Below are 25,939 nucleotides of genomic sequence, written 5' to 3' on the forward strand. Positions count from 1 at the left end.
TTTAAAAGTCTGAGAGAGTGAGTGAGAATTAACATAAGATGAAATCAGAAATTTGCCAAGCTCATAAGGAAGCCAGTTGGTCCATTGTGCTTGTGCTGGCTCTTTTGAAGGTGCTATCCACTCTTTTCCCATAGCCCTGAAGATTAGGCAATGAGATCTATAGCTCACTGCTCTGCGCTGCAACACAGATTGGTGCCCTGCAGTCGACTTTAACAATGTCCTTTCAATCTGCTTATCCATTTCTAGTCATTCCCTTGATCAACTCAATCGCATGAAAAGCAAAAATGTGCTGTGGTTCTGTACACAGTTAGCACGCTGTAAAAAGCTTGCAAGATGGTTGTGGTTGTTGGAGGTCTTTCATCTCAGTTCATGGACATCACTGCAGCTTTCCTCAGGGTAGTGTCCTAGGCCCAACCATCTTCAGCTGCTTCATCAATGACCTTCCTTCCAGCATAAGGCCAGAAGTGGGGATGTTCACTGATGATTGCACCATGTTCAACACCATTCGCAACTCCTCAGGTACTGAAGCAGTCCATGTCCAAATGCAGCAAGGCCTGGACAATATTCAGGCTTGGGCTGACAAGGGGCAAGTGATATTCATGCCACACAAGTGCTAGGCAATGGCCATCTCCAACATGAGAGAATCTAACCATTGGCCCTTGATGTTCAATGGCATTACCATCATTGAACCGCCCACAATCAACATCCTGAGGTTACAATTGACCAGAAACTGAACTGGACTAGCCATAAAAATACTGTGGCTACAAGAGCAGGTCAGAGGCTAGAATTCCTGCGGCAAGTAACTCACCTCCCAACTCCCCAAAGCCTGTCCACCATCTACAAGGCACAAGTCAGGAGTGTGATGTAATATTCTCCATTTGACTGGAGGAGTGCAGCTCCAACAACACTCAAGAAGCTTGACACCATCCAGGTCAAAGCAGCCTGCTTGATTGGCACCCCATCCACCACCTTCAACATTCACTCCCTCCATCATTGACGCACAGTAGCAGCAGTGTGTACCATCTACAAGATGCACTGCAGGAACTCACCAAGAGTCCTTAGACAGCACCTTCCAAACCCACGACCACCACCATCTAGAAGGACAAAAGCAGCAGATAGATGGGAACACCATCGCCTGGAAGTTCCCCTCCAAGTCACTCACCATCCTGACTTGGAAATATATCGCCATTCCTTCACTGTCCCTGGGTCAAAATCCTGGAATTCCCTTCCCTACAGCACTGTGGGTGTACCTACACCACATGGACTGCAGTGGTTCAAGAAGGCAGCTCACCACCACCTTCTCAAGGGCAACTAGGGATGGGCATTTGCTGGCCTAGCCAGCGAAGCCCACATCCTGTGAATGAATAAAAAACAGACTGAGCCAGTCTGCACTGTGGGTCGAGGAGGCCACAAACAGCCTGGGTGGGGTGAATAAAAGAAAACAGATAATGCTGGAAATCCACAGCAGGTCAGACAGCGTCTGTGGACAGAGAAACGGAGTTAACTTTTCAGGTCGATGATCTCTCATCAGGACTGGCAGAAGTTAGAGATGAACAACTTTTAAGCAAATACAAAGCCAGGGAAAAGTAGGAGCTAAAACTGGGAGAGGTCTGTGACTCAGTGGAGGGCAGGTGTGGGGCAGGATTTTGAGTTGTGTGTCAGGACCCCGACAATGGGGTCAAATGGGGGTTCAGCGTACACTGGAAACAGTCATATGGCAGTGAATTTCCTGAGATAGCCAATTAATGGCCAGAGGGCATGCTCGTTCACCTTGGCGGGTGGGCTCTTGAAGCTGGAGAGGCCACAGGAAGCTAATAGGAGGAAACCAATTGGAGCTGCAACATGCCCTTTCACGTAAGAGAAAGAAAATGTGCCTCCACCTTGAGCCCTTGCAGCAAGTTTTAAATCTTTTTAATTAAAAAATGGCTACAGATTCTAGGGTGCCATTTTGCAAGGTTGGGGGAGGGAGGGGTGCCCAGCAGGGTGATCTGCAGCCACAGGCATTATAAGAAAAATGGAAAGGACGTCAAAGTCTGCCTGAAGCACTGGCCCCCTGGTCTGCACACCAGGAGGCTGCCACCAGGCCGTTGGCCTCTTCCCCAACACTGGAGTGGGCCCAAAGGCCCACACTGGAAAATCCCAGTCAGCTGGTGGAAAATGGTCTTTATTGGCCATTTACTTAACCTTAATTGGCTACCTAACGCTTGCAAGTGGTAATCCTTCCGCCCCTGTTCCAAACCCCAGGAAAATGGCCTGCGGGCGAGACAGGGCCAGGTGCAAAATTACACGTCTGCCGCCTGCACACTCATACCCCTCAGCACCGCACCCCGCCTCCCCCCCACCACCTCCACCCACTCTCAGCACACAACCTCCATATTTAGCAAGAATATTCAGCTCATGATTTCAAATACATCACTCTCAATGTCATCCTTAAAAAAATCCAGCTGCTGAGATTGCTGTCGCTAAGCAAAGCAGGAAGAATCCCCAAGTCAGTAATGCAGCTTTGACCCTGGTGATGAGTGACAAAAAGTAAACAAATGACTGAAGGCCAAACAAGAATTACAATATGCAACATCAGTTAACAAGAATAGTCAGAACATGTTATGCGCTGAGTTGGAAGGACAGGGTTCTTATGGAGAAAAGAGGCAGCAGTGTATGAACAAACTGACAGCAGGTTTGCCCAAGGGCAGTAATCTTTAATTGCCAGAGGTACGAACAAGAAATTGCTGTTGGCAGTAGACAGAATGCAAGAGTGATGGAGAGAGAATTGTACAGGCCCATTGCAAGCAACATTATCTGTAAAACATATACACCCTGCTCTTCTTCCTGCTGAATCATGCATATAAGAAGGGGTTTGCCATTACCAAAAAACCCATGGAATAAAAAATAATTAAGTGTCAAAGCGAGGAGACAGTGTATAGAACAGAAATTCCAGTCAATTTGCCAAATTTGCAAGATAGTCAAGTGGTTTTTGAAGCATCAGAAGATCCTGGAAAATTGGATCCGAAGAGTCTTTGAGAAGGAGAGGCAGGGGATGTGAGAATTTTGCATCAGTTATAACAAAAAACCTTGGAAAGAAATTGTTTTTTTCAAAAAAAACTGCAATTTTTCATTGACTTCAAGAAAGCTGCTTGATGGACTCTGGCACTGAGCTCCAGTGTCTTAAAAGCCTGCCAGAACAGGTCAAGCTCAAGTTCTGTATGCTGGAAGAGTTGCAGAGATTGGTTCTCCGGCAGCATTGACATTATTACGGCTGGCTGCTTTCCCCATCAACACCACCCCACACCCCAACACTTCTTAGAACTTGTTTCAAGGAAGCTACTGGAGAAATTGAAAATGCCACTGTGACTATCCAGACAATTTGAGGTTCACCAGTGGTGTAATATAGAGGTGGGCATGGAGAATTCACATGTTTTTCAGATGAGATATAAAATAAATAGTTGAACATCAGTAACCTTGAAATAAAACTGATCTTTTCTTCAAACTATAGATATGTAAATTCATTACCAGCTAGACAATGAGAATCTAACATATAACCAAGTTCAAGTATCCTGGAAGGAAACTAATAACTTCTGAGATATAATTAGGATCAGTATAGTAATCATAGTGTAATCCTAATGGTATCTAAAAACAGATTATCTGGTCATTATCACATTGCTGGGAGCTTGCCAAATTGGGTAATATGACAACAAAATCCTGCAGATGCTGGAAATCTGAAATAAAAACAAAATGCTGGATATATTCAGCAGGTCTGACAGCATCTTGAGTTCTCCTGGAAGGTCACAGAGCTAAAATGTTCACTCTGCTTCTCTCTTCTCAAATGTTGCCAGACTAGCTAAGTATTTGCAACATTTTGTTTTTATTACTAAATTGGTTGCTGCCTATCCTGTGCTACAAAATTGGCTACACTTCAAAAGTTGTTAATTGGCGTTGAAGTGCTTTGGGACGTTCTGAGGTTGTGAATGCCAATGCAAGTCTATTTTTCCTTTCCTCTGGCCAGCTGAAAATTGAGTTTAACAACATTAGACCATTTTCTCTCAGACAGCAGGTGCAGGTACTGAACGATGGCTACATAGGAGCCATTCGGAGTGGAGGTCTAGAGCTTCAGCTGGGGATCTGCAACAAGGCCGGCAGGGTGTTCTGCGTTCCTGCAGGTCTATCTTCTTATTTGTACCACATTCTTTGGGCCATGTTTGTTTTGTCTTTGGTAGATTTTCTAGCCTTCCCTCCTCCTCTGCTGATGCACTGCTGTAACTATTTACATTCTCCTCTGGACCCATCTTTTGTTTCTATACTTGTCTTATTATCACTTCATTGTGCCTTAGACTACCATCCCTTTGGTCAATAGTCACCCCCGTCCTCCACCCTCACAGGTCTTTCCTTTTAGTTCTGTTCTAGCCTCTTCTTTCCCTGGTTCAGTGCTTTAACATCTTCCAGTTCCGATGAGGTCAATTACCTGAAAATGTTAATTCTGTTTCTCTCTCCAAAGTTGTTGCCCGACCTACAGTGTTTCCAGCACTGTTTTTCATTCCAATCCGTGAAAGATGTGGAAATATTGATTTGAGACCCTACCTGTTGCCATATTTATGCTTTGAGCTATGAGACATGCTATTAAGCCCAAGAGAACTTTGCGCACGGATCCCAAATGATCATACTGTGAATTCTTGCGCAGAGGAACTAAAACAGCCAAGCTGAGCTGTGGGTGAAACAGGAAGGGAAGGCAGGGGAAATTCAGCATACACATAGTTGGACCAAACCATTTGGCAAGATTCCAGTCCATCTATGCTCTGGGGTATACTTCCCTTGAATATTGCATGATCTTTCAATAGTAGGCACATTTTTCTGCCAGTTTGCAGTCACTGAGATGCAAGATAAATTCCGCAAAACCAATAATGCTGGCAAATTGATGTTTCTCCCAGGGCGTCATATGTGGAGATTCCCCATTCATGTCACTTGAAGTGAATTAACAGTGTTACAGGATAGTACCTGCTTAGGGAAAGATGTTCTTAAGCCTTTGACATGAGGCTAAAGGATCTGTCGCCGGTCCTTGTGTTTGTCAGCCATGTGTGATTGTCAAAAGCAAAATACTGTGGATGCTGGAAATCTGAAATAAAAACAGAAAATGCTGGAAAAATTCAGCAAGTCTGGCAGCATCTGTGGAGAGAGAAACAGAATTAACGTTTTGAGTCCGTATGATTCCTTTAGAGCAACTTTTTGTTTTGATTATTATGTATTTTTGTCATATTTGAACAATCAGATGAGATATTAATGGGAGTTAAAGTGCTGCAATCACAGATATGCAACATTAATGAGAAATAACGTGCATTTCAGTTCTTCATGACACCCCAAAGTACATCACATCCCATCAATTTCTTTTCAAATATAGTCATTATCTTTATGTGTGCTAAGCACAGTGGCCAGTTTATGCACAGCAAGGGCACAGTACAGGCTGGACAATCAATTTCTTGCCAGCCATTCAATAGTGTTCTAGAATAAACACAAAGGAAATAGCATGTTGCTGAAGCAGGCCCTGAGTCTGGGCTGTTATCCTTCATTTAGCAACCTGGCAGAGACCCAGTAAAAGGCTGCTGAGAAAAAAAAATGGAGCAACTTAGCAACAACAGGAACCAAATTAATTATATGACAGCTTCAATAGCAAGTAGTCCTGTGATATAAAAGCAGCATAATCCTTCAATCACTGCAGCTACTACTGTACAAAATTTTACATTAAATAAAATGTTGTATATCTCCACGTGGCTTTTGTATTGGACTGAAGTTGATTACTGTCATTCCAATTGCAGATAATGTGTTAGCTGGCAAATGAATGAATTCATTTTTGTACAAAAGATCCCAAATACAGAAATGTCCCAGCTTGGTTTCTCAAGCTGTAGAGATAGCCCGGGTTGTGATTTTGCAAATCACAACTTAAGGTACACTCAGGAATATTCCAGAAACTATTCAGACAGGTCTCATATCATTTTTTGATCTCATTTTTCTTCGTAAACCATGGTGTTGAACATTATAGATGGCCTACCATTTATGCATTCAACGTAAGCATCACACGATGGATATGTGTGGGACACTGGGTTTATTTGTACATACAAGAAAAAGACTGCACCAACCCAGGTAATTGTTTCTTATGGGAATAAACTATAAGGTAAACCAAACCTAAAAGCAAATTTACTTATGACTAAAGTAAAACGAATGACATGAACTATGAAGCATTTTTGTCTTTGGCAAAGCAGGTCTTAACAGAAAATCAGTAATGACCATTTAATATAGTGACAGCCTCATGGGTCATCTTCAGTGTGTTACTCTTGATGAAATCCTTTGCTTTCACTTGGCAATTTACGAAGCCTGAGGATATTTTGGCTCAGCTGTACTCCAAATCAGCCCGAAGATGTAGGTTCTTATAATTTCTATCTCTATTATTTACCTTAGTTTGGTATATTTCTAATTGTAAGTGAATGTTCAGCAAACAAGGAAGGTGTTGGACTGATTACTGTTTTAAGCTCAAACTCCAATTACAAAGCTCCCAACCAGCCCAATCCTCATTCTGACATGGTAATGCTTGAACCTGTTCTTGTCTGTGCTGCAACAAAAATAAAAATACCTGGAAAAACTCAGCAGGTCTGGCAGCATCCGCGGAGAGGAACACAGTTAACGTTTCCAGTCCGAATGACTCTTCATCAGAACTAAGTAGAAATAGAAGTCTGTGCTGCATTTGTCTGTGTATTGAACCTGCTCTTGTCTGTGCTGCATTTGTCTCAGTATGTTGAACCTGCTCTTGTCTGTGCTGCATTTGTCTCATTGTATTGAACCTGCTCTTGTCTGTGCTGCATTTATCTCAGTGTATTGAACTTGCTCTTGTCTGTGCTGCATTTGTCTCAGTGTATTGAATCTTAGGAATTTATGGTTACATTTCAGACAAAGGTCTTTAATATGAGATGAAAGGGGAGGATGGTCGAATTCCTTTTGGCCAAGATGACCACATGTAGCAAGATGTTCTCTAAAGGAATGTGTTCTCCCTCAGTAATGTTTTTCTCTATGTAGGATATAATTCTCATTTGGAGCTGAATTTTTACTAAAGAAATAAGAAAGACACTCTGCACTGTATGTAACATTTTATTATTCACAAGCATTTATAGCAATATAACCATTACATGGCATTTTTTTAATTCATTCGTGGGCTAGGTCAACATTTATTGCCCTTCCTTAATTGCTCTTGTTCAGAGAGCATTTAAAAGTCAACCACATCACTGTGGGTCTGGAACCAGATGCAGGCCAGACCAAGTAAGGACAGCAGATTTCCTTCCCCAAAGGGCATCAGATGGGTTTTGACAACAAACGTTTCATGGTCATCATCAGACTTCAAATTTGACAATTTGCCGTGACAGGATTCAAACCCTAGTCCCCAGAGTGTTATCCTGGGTCCCTGGATTACTAGTCCAGCGACAATACCACTACGCCACCGTCTCCTCTATAAACACATCTTCCTTATTGAAGGAACTAAAAAAATCAAACAGTAACAAAACATGATGATTCATTTCATCTTTTTGTAAAATGTTCAAAGGACCCTGGCCAATCTGTATTCATTTTGAAGTGCTCCTTGCTAAGGTTTGATTCAAGTGTATTTTATAATTGTATATCCATTAAGCCTTCAATTTGTAAAGAATCAGACATTTTCAACAAATCAATTGAGAAATTACTCAAGTTAAAACTGGACTAATTTTTACCTGTCAAGCGCATGTATTTTCTTTAGAATTGAATGTCTGGTACCCATTCTTGTCATTGTAAAACTGCCCCGTAAAAGTTTCTCATGTATTTCCTTTGACACTCATACTTGTGAATTGTAGGGAAGTTGAGATCTTTGGACAGAGAAAGGCCATCCCCCCTCTGGATTGCTTTACAATACTTTGCCAGGATTCATAATGTTTTTTGGATCCAGCACAGCCTTAATTTCCCTCATCACTTGCATAGCTACAGCACCAACTTCTTCAGTCAGGAGCTGTCGCTTACCCAATCCTATGCCGTGTTCCCCAGTACAGGTACCATGCATGGCCAGAGCTCTTCTGTGAAAGAAAGAAAAAAGGGGAAGAGTTTAATTAGAGAGCTAACCTGTTACAACACAAGTATTTTCCAATACAGGATGGGCCTATAGCTTAAGTGGATAAAGCACTAACTCTGTCACAGATTTGTTTGAGCTTTTAGTCGGGCAACTTTATCAACTAACCCATGGACTGATGAACAGAGGACAAAGCATCAGTGAATCAAGATTTCTTACCAAACAATGGATTGGCTACATACTGTTCTCATCCTTCCAACTGGCATGGCAGTGAGTAAACCCACAAGAGCATTCTGTTTAGAAATCTCTGAAAATACTTCAGAATCCTGTTTTTTTAAGAATAATTATTTTCTACTATTTTTGCTTCAATGCAGTTTCTCTTTCACAGTCAGACCAGGTGAGCCTTGACAACAAGTTGCAATGAAGCTATTAAAAATATCTTCTATGCCCAGTAATAAGCAATTCTTTACCTTCAAAATACACAACCTCTTTTCAACAGGCAATCTCATTCTCCATCTACACTTTAGTACAGGGATCGTTACAGAATCTTAGAATATTACTTCACTGTACTCACAATAAATTACAGGTGTTCAGCAAAACAGGGCTGCTCCCTCATGGACTTCCACTTGACCTACTCAGTGGTCAGCTTTAGCAATGTACATGTGGGTGTACATGTTACACTTGTAAGTCCCCTAAATGTGAATGTATAAAATTAAGGATGGTTTTGTCCACCAGTGTTCATCCTCATCAACAGACACTGCAGCCTTATGCACTTTCCTCACAAACGTCTGGTAATGTTAACACTAAGGTGAGGCAAATAAAAAAGAACTGTCTAATTTCAGGAAAAACTGCGAAGTTTTTTCCCATAAAGCAATCTAAGAAGCTTTGAATGATAAGACCATAAGACACAGGAGCAGAAATTAGGTCATTTGGCCCATCGAGTCTGCTCCACCATTCAATCATGGCTGATAAGCTTCTCAACCTCATTCTCCCACCTTCTCCCCGTAACCTTTGATCCCCTTACCAATCAAGAACTTATCTATCTCGGTACTAAATACACTCATTGACCTGGCCTCCACAGCCTTCTGTGGCAATGAATTCCATAGATTCACCACTCTCTGGCTAAAGAAGTTTCTCCTCATCTCTGTTCTAAAAGGTCTTCCCTTTACTCTGAGGCTGTGCCCTCGGGTCCTAGTCTCTCCTACTAATGGAAACATCTTCCCCACGTCCACTCTATCCAGGCCTTTCAGTATTCTTTAAGTTTCAATCAGATCCCCCCTCATCCTTCTAAACTCCATTCAGTATAGACCCAGAGTCCTCAAATGTTTCTCATATGTTAAGCCTTTCATTCCTGGGATTGTTCTCATGAACCTCCTCTGGAAGCTCTCCAGAGCCAGAACATCCTTCCTGAGATATGGGGCCCAAAATTGCTCACAATATTCTAAATGTGGTCTGACCAGAGCCTTATAAAGCCTCAGCAGTACATCCCTGCTTTTATATTCTAGCCCTCTCGAAATAAATGCCAACATTGCATTTGCCTTCCTAACTACTGCGTCAACCTGCAAGTTAACCTTAAGAGATTCCTGGACTAGGACTCCCAAGTCCCTTTGCACTCCAGATTTCTGAATTCTCTCCCCATTTAGAAAATACTCTATGCCTCTATTCTTCCTACCAAAGTACATGACCTCACATTTCCCCACGTTGTATTCCATCTGCCACTTCTTTGCCCATTCTCCTACCTGTCCAAATCCTTCTGCAGTCTCCCCACCTCCTCAATACTACCTGTCCCTCCACCCATCTTTGTATCATGTGAAAACTTAGCCAGGATACCCTCAGTTCCTTCATCTAGATCATTAATGTATAAAGTGAAAAGTTGTGGTCCCAACACTGACCCCTGAGGAACTCCACTAGTCACCGGTCACCATTCTGAGGACCACCCCCTTATCCCCACTCTCAGCCTCCTGCCAGACAGCCAATCTTCTATCCATGCTAATACCTTGCCTCCAACACCATGGGCTCTTATCTTACTGAGCAACCTCCTGTGCGGCATCTTGTCAAAGGCCTTCTGGAAGTCCAAGTAGACAACATCCATTGGCTCACCTTTGTCTAAACTACTCGTTACCTCCTCAAAGAATTCTAACAGATTTGTCAGGCATGACCTCCCCTTGACGAAACCATGCTGACTTTGCCCTATTTTACCATGCACTTCCAAGTATTCTGAAATCTCATCCTTAATAATGGACTCTAAAATCTTACCAACGACTGAAGTCAGGCTAATCGGCCTGTAATTTCCCGTCTTTTGACTCACTCCTTTCTTAAACAGGGGGGTTACATTAGCGATTTTCCAGTCCTCTGGGACCCTCCCTGACTCCAGTGATTCCTGAAAGATCACCACTAATGCCTCCACTATCTCTTTAGCTATCTCCTTCAGAACTCTGGGGTGTAATCCATCTGGTCTAGGTGATTTATCCACCTTCACACCTTTCAGGTTTCCTTGCAGCTTCTCCTTGGTAATGGCCACCATACCCAGCTCTGCCCCTTGATTTTCTTGAACTTTGGGGATGTTACTCTTGTCTTCCACCGTGAAGACTGACACAAAGTACCTATTCAGTTCCTCCGCCATTTCTTTGTTCCCCACTACTACTTCTCCAGCATCATCTTCCAGCGGCCCAATGTCCATTTTTGTCTTTCTCTTACCCTTTATATATCTAAAAAAACTCTTGCAATCTTCTTTTATATTACTGGCTAGTTTACCCTCATATTTAATCTTCTCCCTCCTTATTTCTTTTTTAAGTTGTCCTCTGTTGGTCTTTGTAAGTTTCCCAATCCCCTGGTTTCCCACTGCTCTTCGCCACATTGTATGCTTTCTCTTTAGCTTTTATGCTGTCCCTGACTTCCCTTGTCAGCCATGGTTGCCTTGTACTCCCTTTAGTATGCTTCTTCTTCCTAGGGATGAATTTTTGCTGTGTCTCCCAATTTACTCCCAGAAACTCCTGCCATTGCTGTTCCACTGTCTTTCCTGCTAGGCTCATCTCCCAGTCAATTCCAGCCAGCTCCTCCCTCATGCCTCTGTAGTTGCCTTTATTCAACTGTAATACCGTTACATCTGATTCCAGCTTTTTCCTCTCAAATTGCAGAGTAAATTCTATCATACTATGATCACTTCCTCCTAAGGGTTCCTTCACCTTAAGCTCCCTTATCAAATTTGCCTCATTACACATCACTAACTCTAGAATTGCCTGTTCCCTAGTGGGTTCCACCACAAGCTGCTCCAAAAAGCCAATTTCGTAGACATTCCACAAATTCCTTTTCTTGGGATCCACTACCAACCTGATTTTCTCAGTCTACCTGCATATTGAAATCCCCTATGATCACTGTAACCTTGCCTTTCTTACACTCCTTTTCTATCTCCTGCTGTATCTTGTGCCCCACATCCTGACTACTGTTCGGAGGCCTGTACATAACTCCCATTATGGTTTTTTTTATCTTTGCGGTTCCTCAACTCTACCCACACAGATTCTACATCATCTGACCCTATGTCATTTCTTGCTATCGATTTAATTTAATTTCTTACTAACAAAGCAAACCCACCCCCTCTACCAACCTGCCTATCTTTTCGATAGGATGTATATCCTTGGATATTTAGCTCCCAGTCCTGATCCCCTTGCAGCCATTTCTCCGTGATGCCCACATCATACCTGCCAATTTCAATCTGCGCCACAAGCTCATTTACCTTATTTCGTATACTGCGTGCATTCAGATACAACACCTTCAGTACTGTATTTCCCATCCCCTTTCTCATTGTCGTCCCTTTATCTGATGTGCTTGAAGTTAGATTCCTAGCCCTTTCCAAACACTCTGTCCTATTTTGTGTTCTGGGGAATTTAATAGCCTCTCCTGGGCTCTCCTTTTCAGTTTTTTCATAATTTTCCATGAAGTTGAATCCATCACCCACCCACCCCCCCCAAACACGTTAACCTGCTGCTTTGTTTCCCATTAGTCAAACTTCTTGGAGTTTTACCCTTTCCTCACCCCCCACTTTTTAGTTTAAAGTCCTGTTGACCACCCTTTTCGCTAGAACATTGGTCCCAGATCGGTTCAGCTGGAGACCGTACCAACGGTACAGATCCCTCCTGTTCCAATACTGATGCCAGTGACCCACGAAATGGAACCCCTCTTTCCCGCACCACTCCTTTAGCCACATGTTTACTTCCCTTATTCTCGAGTCTCTATGCCAATTTGCACGTGGCTCAGGTAGCAATCCGGAGATTATAACCCTTGAGGACCTGTTCTTTAACTTAGTTCCTAGTTCCTGATAATCCCCAAACAGGTCCTCTTTCCTATTCTTACCTTTTTTATTTGTCCCGACGTGGACCACAACAACGGGATCCTCCCCCTCCCTCTCCAATATCCTTTCAAGCCAGTCAGAGATGTCCCTCACCCTGGCACTGGGCAGGCAATGTACCATGCGGGACTCTCGATCCTGCTTACAAAGAATGCTATCAATTCTCCTAATTATAGAATCCCCTACAGCTACCACTTGTCTTTTTGCTCCCCCCTCTTGAACGGTCTCTTGTGCCACGGTGCAGTGGTCAGCTGGCTCATCCTCCCTACAGCTCTGCTCCTCATCCACACAGGAAGCAAGTACCTCGTACCTGTTGGACAAGGTCAAGAGCTGAGGCTCCTCTGTTCCTGAACACAGGATCCCTCTACCTGCCTCACTTGCAGTCACACCCTGCTGACCCTGACCGAACTTGAGGTACTTAATCTACCGGGTGTGACCACCTCCTGAAACAAAGCATCCAGGTAACTCTCCCCCTCCCGGATGTGCCGGTGTCTGGAGCTCGGACTCCAGCTCATTAATTCTGAGCCGGAGTTCCTCCAGCAACCAACACTTGCTGCAGATGTGGTCACTGCGGCTCGCAATGGGATCTGCCATCTCCCACATCATAGAGCTACAGCACATCACCTGCTCAGCCATCTCGACTTAGATAATTAATTCATTAATTAGCTTTGCAGTGTTTTTTTTCCAAAATTTGGTGCAGATTTCCTACCAACCAATCAGGTCACAGCTTTCCTGTAATTTCACTTTTTCAGTTTTGGCTTCAGTGGCTGGGGTGACTTCTCCCAGAATGCTTCAGTCACTTTTATGCTCCCTCCACCCCACTAGAGCTATACCTTGAGTGCCCTACCATCCATTCTTAATTAGCACATTCGTTTAGATAATATCACCAACTTTAACTCCTATGTGTTCTTTTGTTCTATTGTTGTTGACATCTTTTGATGATCTGCTTCTATCACTGCTTGTTTGTCCCTACAACCACACCACCCCCCTTCCACTTCTCTCTCTCTCTCTCTCTGCCTCCCCCACACACCTTAAACCAGCTTATATTTCAACTCTTTCTTGGACTCGAACTCAAGTTCTGTCGAAGGGTCATGGGGACTCGAAACGTCAACTCTTTTCTTCTCCGCCGATGCTGCCAGACCTGCTGAGTTTTTCCAGGTAATTCTGTTTTTGTTTTGGATTTCCAGCATCCGCAGTTTTTTTGTTTTTATCTCTGTGTTTAATTGACTGCCACTGCTCTTCAAGAAATGCTTACCTCCTTGAAGAAGTTTTGTTCTTTTCTGCGACAAGATTTCCGTACCTCTCTTTTGCCTTGCTCACCTTCATTGCTTTCCATTTCCCTCCTGGTGTTTGACAAGGTGTTTACTAAAACCCGCTTTCACAGCCATATCTCCTTTCTCAGTGACTGTCTCCGTCTCCGACTTACCCCACGTGGATTTCAACTGAAATTCCACCCCTCATGTTTCGAACCCACCCAGGATTACAGGTATCTCCGGGACATAAAACGTTTCTCGGACTGCTGTTCCCGTCACATTCTGAAATCCACACTCAGTGCCATGCGCCGCCATATGAACACACTCGACCTCTCCCTCCAGCAGCATCGCCGTACCCTTTTTCAAAGCTGCGCGTGCCCCCAGTTTCATTTTATTCTTCGGCTCATCCGACGCCTCAACAAGAAACTTTTTCTCTCTCAAGTGCTAAGGAACACAAGCTCTAACAACTCATCGACACCAACACCCATCTAAGACCCTCCACCCCTGCCTGTCCCTCCGTCCCCACCCCATCTTCCAATCCCAGCCCCAGCCGTGTATTCACTATACCCCCTGACCTTCCCCTCTCCAATGCTGAACGTTCAGTGCTCAGCGAAGGACTTAGTTTCATACCCTTACGCCCTCACCTCAATGAATTTCAGGCTCGGCATGATGCTGAACTCTTCCGCCGTCTTCGTCTCCCGGCTCACTTCTTTGGGCAGGAGTCCTCTCCCAGTTCAACGGATCCTTTTACCCATCTCCAATATTCTCCCTCCACCTGGACCCCTCCCTCTGGATTCTTACCTTCTCTTGATCTTTTCATTGAGAACTGTCGGCGCGACATTAGTCGTCTCAATTTCTCTGCTCCTCTCACCCACTCTAACCTGTCTCTCTCTGAACTTACTGCACTCCATTCTCTCAGGTCCAATCCTGACATTGTCGTCAAACCTGCTGACAAGGGTGGTGCTGTTGTTGTCTGGCGCACTGACCTCTACCTCGCGGAGGCTGAGCGTCAACTCGCAGACACTTCCTCCTACCTCTCCCTGGACCATGACCCCACCACTGAACATCAAGCCATTGTTTCCAGGACTGTCACTGACTTCATCTCCTCTGGGGATCTTCCTCCCACAGCTTCCAACCTGATAGTCGCCCAACTTCGGACGGCCCGCTTCTATCCCAAAATCCACAAACAGAACTGCCCCGGTAGACCGATTGTCTCAGCTTGCTCCTGCCCCACAGAACTCATTTCTCGTTATCTTGACTCCCTTCTCTCTCCCCTTGTCCAGTCCCTTCCCACCTACATCCGTGATTCCTCTGACACCTTACGTCACATCAACAATTTCCAGTTCCCTGGCCCCAACCGCTTCCTCTTCACCATGGACGTCCAATCCCTTTGCACCTCCATCCCCCACCAGGATGGTCTGAAGGCCCTTAGCTTCTTCCTCGAACAGAGGCCCAAACAATCCCCATCCACCAGTACTCTCCTCCGTCTGGCTGAACTTGTTCTCACGCTGAACAATTTCTCCTTCAACTCCTCTCACTTCCTCCAAATAAAAGGTGTGGCATGGGTACCCGCATGGGCCCCAGCTATGCCTGTCTCTTTATGGGGTATGTGGAACATTCCTTGTTCCAGTCCTACTCCGGCCCCCTTCCACAACTCTTTCTCTGGTACATCGATGATTACTTCGGTGCTGCTTCATGCTTTCGTCACTTCATGCTCTCGTCAGGACTTAGAAAAATTTATTAATTTTGCTTCCAATCTCCACCCCTCCATCATTTTCACATGGTCCATCTCTGACACTTCCCTTCCCTTCCTTGACCTCTCTGTCTCAATCTCTGGTGATAGACTGTCCACCAATATCCAATACAAACCCACCGACTCCCACAGCTACCTCGACTACAGCTCCTCACACCCCGCTTCCTGTAAGGACTCCATCCCACTCTCTCAGTTCCTTCGCCTCCGTCGCATCTGTTCCGATGATGCTACCTTCAAAAACAGTTCCTCTGACATGTCCTCCTTCTTCCTTAACCGAGGTTTTCCACCCACGGTCGTTGACAGGGCCCTCAACCGTGTCCAGCCCATCTCCCGCGCATCCGCCCTCACGCCTTCTCCTCCCTCCCAGAAACATGATAGGGTCCCCCTTGTCCTCACTTATCACCCCACCAGCCTCCACATTCAAAGGATCATCCTCCGCCATTTCCGCCAACTCCAGCATGATGCCACCACCAAACACATCTTCCCTTCACCCCCCCCTATCGGCATTCCGTAGGGATCACTCCCTCCGGGACACCCTGGTCCACTCCTCCATCACTCCCTACTCCTCAACCCCCTCCTATGGCACCACCCCATGCTCACGCAAAAGATGCAACACCTGCCCCTTCACTTCCTCTCTCCTCACCGTCCAGGGGCCCAAACACTCCTTTCAAGTGAAGCAGCATTTCACTTGCATTTCCCCCAACTTAGTCTACTGCATTCGCTGCTCCCAATGTGGTCTCCTCTACATTGGAGAGACCAAACGTAAACTGTGCGACCGCTTTGCAGAACACCTGCGGTCTGTCCGCAAGAATGACCCAAACCTCCCTGTCACTTGCCATTTTAACACTCCACCCTGCTCTCTTGCCCACATGTCTGTCCTTGGCTTGCTGCATTGTTCCAGTGAAGCCCAACGCAAACTGGAGGAACAACACCTCATCTTCCGACTAGGCACTTTACAGCCTTCCAGACTGAATACTGAATTCAACAACTTTAGGTCTTGAGCTCCCTCCCCCATCCCCACCCCCTTTCTGTTTCCCCCTTCCTTTTTTTTTTCAATAAATTATATAGATTTTTCGTTTCCCACCTATTTCCATTATTTTTAAATATTTTAAAATCTTTTATGCTCCCTCCACCCCCACTAAAGCCAAACCTTGAGTGCCCTACCATCCATTCTTAATTAGCACATTCGTTTAGATAATATCACCAACTTTAACACCTATGTGTTCTTTTGTTCTATTGTTGTTGACATCTTTTGAAGATCTGCTTCTATCACTGCTTGTTTGTCCCTACAACCACACATCCCCCTCCACTTCTCTCTCTCTCTCTCTCCGCCCCCCCCACACACCTTAAACCAGCTTATATTTCAACTCTTTCTTGGACTCGAACTCAAGTTCTGTCGAAGGGTCATGAGGACACGAAACGTCAACTCTTTTCTTCTCCGCCGATGCTGCCAGACCTGCTGAGTTTTTCCAGGTAATTCTGTTTTTGTTTTGAATTTCCAGCATCCGCTGTTTTTTTGTTTTTATGCTTCAGTCACTTCTCACTAGCGCCCTCTGTTGGATCAATGATCATGGTATCCCATACCAGTTGAAGTTAACTGACCCTCAAACCTTCCCTCAAACATCCTATTGCCATCCTCCCTCAGGAAATTGTTCAGCCCCTTGTTACAAGGACTGTCGTATTTGTATGCTGTATCTATACATCTGATTTCGGAGGCATAAGTCTGCCTCCCTGACTACAGAAGGTGCACATTGTCAATTTTATTTTAAAAATGTGACCTAAAATAAAATCAGTTTTTAATTATATTTTATTGTTTTTTTCACATAAGTGCCACTCCAGTCTTCAAAGGGTAGATGCTGGTTCAAAAATTATTTTGTTTTTCCCAAATACATTCTGTAACTTTCGTCCACACTTACCTGCAGCTGGTTAGGTGGCTGGAAAAGCAGTTGCAGTTCCTGACAATATAGCTCTTCTTGTGGCTGGTAGGTGATGCATGTGAGGAACTCTGATCTCTGATAACTCTTAATGAGATCGAGAACTCATCCCTGTGGCGCAGTGTGTCAGTGCACTGGGAAACTGACATATGTGTACACAGCTTTTATGAATATCCCTACCAATCTTCTAATCACTGATTTCTCCCCAGTGAGAGGGTCTATTTGACCTACCAAGCTCAGCCCTTTGTAAAAATGGCTGCTGACCACCACAGCATATACACCTCTCTCGAATGGCTCCAGATTTTAGTTACTGCTATACAACCAGAAGACCATTCCATGTTTTGGTCACTCTACTTGAAGATACACCCTGACTAGTGCATTATACAGTTTCAGTCTCAAAGTTAAACGTTGCTTGATTTGGCTATATCATTCAGCATTGTTATTTTTCAATGCTCTGCAATGGCTGACCATGTTCATTGTCATCATTCCCACATTTCCTCTAGTTTCTGTCCACCAAGTTGGTTTAACATGTTTGACCCTTTCTTTCTTCCAATGTGTCCTTGGATATGCATCCTTGCCAATTGGCAATGGCTTTGAGGCCTAGGTCAGTGTGTCCGGGTTTGCAGACAAAAGCCAGGGCTGTGCCCCAATGGCATTTCTTCCCACATCTAATGAATCAGAATGGTGGCTCTATGCTCTCGATGCCACTCGCAGCACTAGGCAGGTCCATATGCTGTGTGCAAGAACTTTTTCCAAGAACTGAAGTTCCTACCTAAGTACACAGAGGCTACAATCATTTTTATTAGTGTTGGGAGCAGTAGAGAGGACAGAAAGATCTGCTTCTCTGAAAGACAAGTTCTAACTTATGTAGTGAAAAAAATCAAACAGTTACTCTGAGTCAGTATCAGGATGAGCAATACTGAGGCCACTATAGGCCCAGTGCCCCTTAATCACTAGGCCACAATCTCCTTTCCTTTTGTTTTGCCAACATGTGGGCACTGCCTTGTGACACACTAATAACCATCAAACCGTTCAGCCTTTGGGAATTGGCAAATCTGGACGCCTCTGCACCAACTGTGCATATTTCATTTTGTAAGCACCTTGGGGAAAAACAAACCTGAAAATACATGTAGCACAGCCCAATAATCTGCAACATTGGCATGTGTAAGCCTTTTAATCCCAGCTGCAAGCAACTGAAGCATAGATCATCTTGTGAAATTCAGCCTAAGATCATTTCAGATTGATTTTACTGACCATTACTTCCCACCATGTATCCATTGCTGAACTGGAGTTATCCACCTCAACATTGAGATCACAGCTCAAACAGACCATAAAACACTTTGAAAAATGCAATTTTATTCTCTTCGGGGAAATCAGGTATTGCAACATCAGAGGCGAGATGTCTAATTGTGTACCTACTCACCAATTACCTTCTTTTAGTATTCACTAGAGAATCTGATTGGATTTTCTCCTTTAATGAGGGGCATGTTACCATAGTAACAGCTCTACATTAACAGAGATAATCTGAGCAGACATGCTAGTTTTGACATTAATGAAACAGAGATTTCTAAGGCGGCTTAAAGTGATGAAAACAAATTTTTTGGGAATGTACAACATCCACCTTGGGGTATTAAGACTAGGGATGAGGTCAGAAAAATGCCTGATAGCCTGAGGGAGGGCTACTCGGCCCAACAGTGGCAGATAAAATTTAATAAGTAAATTAATGGCATTGCAAAGTTAGAAGGGCTAATGGGCATTCTATATAGTCCAATCATTAAAGGGAAAATTGGAAGAGATCTGGGTTGTTAATAGAATCGGTGCTATTTGTGGAATCACAGGTGCACCAATAAACAGTGAAGAGAGTGCCGACTTATATTGCTAAAGGAATAGAGTATAATTAGTGCCAAAACTGTACAATGTTCTAATCACCTTGGTGGCCATGCTCTGAACTGCCTAGGCCCTAAGCTCTGGAATTCTTTGTCTGAACCTCTTTGCCTCTCCACCTCTCCTACCTCCTTTAAGACAATCCTTCAAAGCTTTAGGTCACCTGTCCTAAAATCTTCTTTGACTCTTCGTCAATTTTTTAGAGAAGTGCCTCAAGATGTTTTACTACCTTCATGGTGCTATGCAAATGCAAGTTGTTATTGTAAGAGGAAGGTTTTAAAGAGTACAGATAGGGTAAATCTTTAGCACCAGATAATCAGTCATGACATTTGGACAGGGCACATAGCTTAAAACGCGTGAAACATTCATTTAGAAACAGCTTCTTCATGCAAAAAAGTGACCATTATTTGAAATGGATTCCCAGATAGGGTAAGGGAGGCAAAGGTCTTTGATTAATTTAAGGGCCAGTTGCACGAGCTAATGGAATTGCAAGTTTTTTCTTATTGCTAGAAGGTGATTGTATTAAGCCAATGACATCTGTCACCTGTACCTGTTATCTGTGACCATGCATATACTATTGCTGCATATGTTCTAAATAAGATAGTGTCGAAGTACCTGGCCAATCTATTAGTGAATTCTTTCACTCTCCTCATTTCATCCTTATCCTCTGGGTTCATAAGCAGGAGGCAGTGGAAGTTGCCGTCTCCTACGTGGCCTACAATAGGTCCTTGAGTTAAACAAAACAATAGGTTAAGTGTTTCACATCAGATGCAATGAAAAGATTTTTGAAAGCAAGAATGCATTTTACAACATTGCACATTTAAAGGCCTAAACACATTTAATCATATCCAATAAGCTTAGAAAAAAAGTTACTGAAAGAAGCCACCGTTTGAGCCAGGCCTGTCAGATGTCTGAGGACTTTGCTTCTTTTTGATATTCCTTTTAGAACACAGGAACATTAATCAATAGGCCGTTCAGCCCCTTGAGCTTGCTCTGGCATTCAATTAGATCATGAAAATCACTTCAAGTCCATTTACCCTTTTTGTTTTGCTCCTTATCTACTGATACTCCTAATGAACAAAACTCTACCCATCTCGGTCTTGGTAGCTTCAATCATCCCTTTTGGGGAGACAGAGTCCCAAATTTGTAATGTCCGACCTGTGGAAAAATTGCTTCCTGATTTCACTCCCAATAGGCCCAGCTCTAATTTTAAAATTAAGCCCTCTTGTTGTGGATTCCCCCACCAGAGGAAATAATTTCTCTGTACCTACTCTAGCAAATCCCTTTATCATTTTAAAGACCTCAATTTGATTGACCCTCAAATTCGATCATTAAAATGACAGAGGAAGTTGTTAAGTTTCCCTTTTAGTCCTCTTTCTTCATGCGGCTGGCAGGGTCTGGTCAGAGGCTGTCGTTAATACATACTGTAAATGTCTTTCAGGAGAGCTCACATCCCACACAGTTGTGACTCTCCCCTCAGATCTTCCCACCTCTACTGGAGAAACGACCTTCACTTTGCAGTTCCCCTTTTGATGCGGTTCCAATTAAGAACCAGGTCAAATGGAACTAACTTAAATCCTCTCCCACTTTTTTGATTTTGGCACTCGGAATTTGAATCCTAAGGGCTCTCTTGACTAGAATGCCACCCTGAATGAAGGCATCAGCACAGAAATTTAAAGCTTTTTTTGTTTCTGTTTAAATATTGCGGAACTAACGTTACCCACTGATACCCATGGGGCGGAATTTTGTGGCCCTGTCGTGGGGCTGTAAAATGCGGCGAGCCGCTCAAAAGTCTATTGACTTCGGTGGGACTGGAAGATCCCAACAGCAGGAGGGGCCATAAGATTCCGCCCATGCAAGTAGGACTAAAATGTCACACAAAGATAACTTTTAGGAGTGTGGTGGCAGGATTCTTTAGAAGCAGGTACAATATTCACACAAACATATATCAAACATAAATGGAATTCTGTCACTTTTGCCAAAAATGTAATCACCACCAGCCAAGTGAAAAGGACTCAAGTAGGTATTTTTAGCCTGTTTTTTTTTGTTACAATGTTGGTCAATGTAAGTTTCCTTTTTTTTAAACAATTCAAGTATTAGGTTTCATATATTCCAATGTACAATTGTACCTGAATAATCATCTCCTAACGTAACATCTTCTTGCTATACTTCCTCCCATTGTATTTTTCAGCACCAGTGTCATTCGGTAAGTATCCAACATGACGTGCTAATGTCTGGTAGGATTGAGCAATAACCTGAGGAACAGGAATGTCTTCCCTTACTCTGCACTGTTGACAGGGATCAGTGTTTAGTCAGCCCTATTTAACAGATTATCTCCTTGAAAAAAAGTCACAGAGCAACACAGGAGATAAAACACATGGCACCCGATGTGACATTGAATACCAACAGTAGTTCATACTGATCCCAGCTAAGGAAGTAAAGTGTGGCAGCAGATGCTGGGATATAGCAGTTTGGTATAGGCAAACCATTAGTTACAGCTAACCTGTAAGATTTGACCTCACCAAGTCTTCTTTCGTGGCCACAACAATTTCAGGTAGCTTTGAGAGTGGGACACATACATCTGTAGAATAACCCTTTGAAATAATGGAGATTTTGTCTGTTAGTTCAACTAGTTTGAAAATATGGTTTGAAGCTCTTGAAACAAAGGCCAAAGCCACCTCACCTCAGTGCCTGGGCGCAGGGCCCGAGCAGCGTACCATGCATTGTGCCGCGCTTGCCACAGTTTGTTCCGGGTTTCTTGATCTTTTGCCCAAGCAAATTCAGAACCACTGTTTGCCTTCGTTATTTCCTCTGTGAGGCAACCAAAGACAAGGGTGACAAGCAATCCAACAAAGAAATAAGGGCAGAAATACCAGCTTAGATGAAGGGATGAAAAGTAGTTTTACTGCCCTGGTTGGCTTTATGTACCAGAAGAAAAAGCAAAATATTAAATACATCCAGACCCCCTATTCACAGCTTTAAATAAATTTACAAACACCTGTAAAAGTCACATTAACTGGACTGGGACTGGAAGCTCCCTATTGTCAGTGTAAATCTGGTATGGTCTCCAGTGTAAATCTGCCTCAAAGAGTTTGAAAGTTCTGTTTTATCGGCCCGGGCAGGGGTGGTGGTTGTGGTGTATAGTAAAGCACTTGCACAATGCATGTGGACACTGGGTCAATGCCAAAGCAACCTTTTATTTTGCTCTATGTTTCTAAACATCAACAGATGGCAGTATGGTGCTGGTTCCCTCCCTCTGCCACTGCAGCTAGACTTGCAAGGATGAAAGGCATGTTTCTTATTTATTTTACCCAGCAGTTCACCTCCACTGCCTCCCAATGGTATGAAAATATCATAAAGAAACCCAGTTTATCAGTGCTGAATATTCAGACAGGGTTTCGTATAATGAAAGATTAAACGTGGGACAAAGCCATCTGCAACCCAGTTCAAATAAAGGAAGAATTGCAGAGATAGAAAACAAGTGAAAAATTATTATAAAATAGTCAAAGTTTTATACCAGCATTAATCTGCATTCACTTCAATGATTCATTCTCCAGTTTTGCTATTATGTACGAGTGGGTGGTGTATGCTTAAAAATCGTGAACTCATTTGAACCACAAGTCTTATGTACGTGACACTGGGGATAAACAAATGATGTAGATGAGACACGGCTACATACAAAGCTGTAGCTTTTCTAATGAAAATAGATGAGGTTGAAACAAAACATTACAGATTTCTTTTATAGAGCCTTCAAAAAAAAAGGATTGTCCATGCTTACAACGCTTGACAGGATTCAGATCTGAAATTCCAATGGACCTTTCCACAGAGTTTGGAGTGTTCCATTGTCATGTTTTGGTTCTGTTGTCTTCTGCAGGCAAAGGACTCTCCATGGATCATGGATGTTAATGAAATCTCAAGGAACCCCGTACCTGTGGAGATCAGTACTAAAATAGGCACCCAAAAAAAAACCTTCACATGACATATATCTGGGATGTCAAGCTAAAAGTAAAGGCTTTGAATTTGACGTTGACATCCAGTGGGATACTCAAGTCTGGTGGGTGTATGTGTCACTTCCTCATCATACGGATTGTGGGAGCCCATAGATCCCTCCTGTTGTGTAGGACTAACCACCCTATTGACTGATAAGAAGACAGTTATGACCATTGAAGGAGCAGTCATGTCGCCACCTGTCAAGACTCTTAATCAGCCTCCAATTTGTTCCGCTGCTTCACACCCTTCTCCAAGGGGAGAGTATGAGAATACAAGAGTAAAAAGAACTCTCCATGCTCACGCTAACAAGCCTCAAGGCAATGTAAGGATCATCAGAATTATTTTTTTCTTACAGGGTAGTTGATATTGAACCACAGAAGCTAGGAGTAGAATTGAAGAATGGAAAAGGAGCCAAGACATTGATGGGAGTTGTTTACTGCCATCCACAGATTTGGGATAAAATAGTGGGATAAATAAACATGGAGCTCAGTGAAGCTTGTTCCAAAAAAACAGAGAAGTTATAATAGGAGACTTTCATTTTCACACAGACAAGGAGAAGCAGAGCAGCTCAAGACCCAAAGGCAGTGAATTGAAATAATTCAGGCAGGTTTCTGGAACGATGGGCTGAATTTTACACTGGGATTGGAGACCCCGTCAATTGCATCAAAGTCAGTGGTGAGCCCGTCTCTGCTTGACAACCTCACCCACAGCGACTGTCAGGCCGCTAATTAGCTTGAGGTGGACCTTCCACCCCCATCATCTGTTCAACATAAACATACCAATCATACACAAGGATTGGTGAAACAATAATGTGTGTTCTTTATTTGAAGGTAAGACTAAAGACTGATAGTGCTCACTGGGAGACTATGTATTATACATCTGACTTCTACCACTGCTGCTAGCAGATTGACCACAAAAGTCATCACATCCTGTTGAGGTGTACAATGATTGACAGTAATTTAAGATATGCTCCCTTAAAGGTACATGTCATCATATCACAATACTGCCAGAGAGGAAGTGTCACCTCCAAGAACTGCTGGCCAATCAGAGGGCTGGCAGATCTTTTGTCCCAGTAGTGCCACAAAGAGTCGTGGCCATTGCTGGAACCAGGAGCATTCCCAAAGAGGAAACGCCAATGGAGCCTGGACTTAAAGGTAAGTCCAGGGTCTTGCCAGGGTCAGACTGGCAGGCACTGGCAAGGGGTGGGGGGGGGGGATGTGGGGTTTTGGTGATGGGGGAAGTTCATGATTATCCAGACAGTGGGAGGGGAAGGGGAAACCCGGGGCAAGAATTACCTTGGGGGCTTCCTGTAGGCACAATTGCCCGAAAAGGAGGCACATTCCCCCTTGCCCGGCTACCACTCCACCAAGTTTCACCTGGTGGCAGCAGAAAGAAGCTCTTAAGTGGCCACTAATTGATCACATGGGAGGCCTTGTGGTGCAATGGATAGCATCCCTGTCTCTTAACCAGAAGCTCAGGGTTCGAGTCCCACTCCAGGACTTGATAGCCACAGAAGGTGCGTTCATAACTTGGCCAAACAGATTGAATGTCAGCTTGTAAATCCTTCCAACATACACTAATAGCAAGAGGGATTCTTGGAAAGAAATTGAAGCCTCTACCATCGCTATCCATAGCTCAGAAAGATTAATGGATAAAACCATAGATGAACAATGGGCTATGCTCAGAACAATATTGATTAGAATACAAGACCTGTACGTACCCCTAAAGGACAAGAACTCTACTTGTGTAGTTAAACAACTGCTCAACAAGTGAGGGATAGTATAAAACACAAAGCAAGAATTTATACAAAAGCAAATAATGATGGAGATCCTGCAGACTGGGAGAGTAATAAGAAACAGGAAAGCACTACAAAGTAATTAGTAAGGGCCACACAAAGGGAATACCAGATAAAGCTTGTGAGGGATGCCAAGGAAAATTCTAGAAGTTTTTGTGAATACATTAAGTGTTTAGCTAAGGGTAACATGGGCCTCTTAATGAGAGACACAGGCTTTCATTGTAATTGAAAAACTGGCAATGGCTGACTTACCAAATAACTAACAGTCTTCACAGTAGAGGAAGCTAAAAATAAATCAAGGGGAACAACTAACGAGATTCAATGTAATTTTTTTATGGTGATGGAGAAGCTAATGCTGTTAAAGACCAATCTCCAAGACTCTTGAAAGAAGTAGGTGAAGAAATTGTTGCTGGGCTAATCATGTTCTTCCAAAACTCTCACAATTCAGAAATAGTTCCCTTAGATATCACTTCATTCCTTAAGAAGGGTAAAAGAGATAAATGAGGAAACTTTAGGTGTATTATTCTAACAAAATTACTAGAATCTGTTATTAAGGACCGAGTGACTGAACACTTGAACAATTCTGAGTTGATTAGAATAGGCTATTATGGATTTTATAATAGTTAAGTCATGCCTAATGAACTGAGTTTGAATATTTTCAGCAGGTAGCTTGCATAGTACATGAGTGAGTGTCAATGGATGTCATTTGTATGGACTCCCAGAAGGCATCTGACAAGGCGGCACATAAGAAACTGTTAACTAAAATGACGGTACATGGAAGTGGAAGCAATCTAGTAGCTTGGATATGGAGACAGCGAGGAGGGAGGATGGGTATGAAATAAAATTGGCAGGATGGATCTAGTGGGTTTCTCCAGGGATCTGTACTGGGGCCATAACTTTTCACTACATAAATAGATGAA

At 43.4% G+C, this 25,939-nt stretch overlaps 1 protein-coding gene across 1 annotated transcript in view; it reads right to left on the minus strand.

The window, feature by feature from the left end:
- Positions 1-7,494: 7,494 nt before the first annotated feature.
- ldhd (lactate dehydrogenase D) overlaps positions 7,495-25,939 on the minus strand; it is a 314,359-nt gene continuing 295,914 nt past the window's right edge. The window contains exons 8-11 of the mRNA XM_041191670.1: positions 21,918-22,045; positions 21,738-21,828; positions 19,850-19,961; positions 7,495-8,072 (exon numbers count right to left, since the gene is read on the minus strand). Of these exons, the coding sequence (XP_041047604.1) occupies positions 7,907-8,072; positions 19,850-19,961; positions 21,738-21,828; positions 21,918-22,045 (497 nt within the window). The 3' untranslated portion in view covers positions 7,495-7,906. The remainder of the gene's footprint in view (positions 8,073-19,849; positions 19,962-21,737; positions 21,829-21,917; positions 22,046-25,939) is intronic.

This window comes from Carcharodon carcharias, chromosome 7 (assembly GCF_017639515.1).
Source record: "Carcharodon carcharias isolate sCarCar2 chromosome 7, sCarCar2.pri, whole genome shotgun sequence".
Taxonomy (NCBI): Eukaryota; Metazoa; Chordata; class Chondrichthyes; order Lamniformes; family Lamnidae; genus Carcharodon; species Carcharodon carcharias.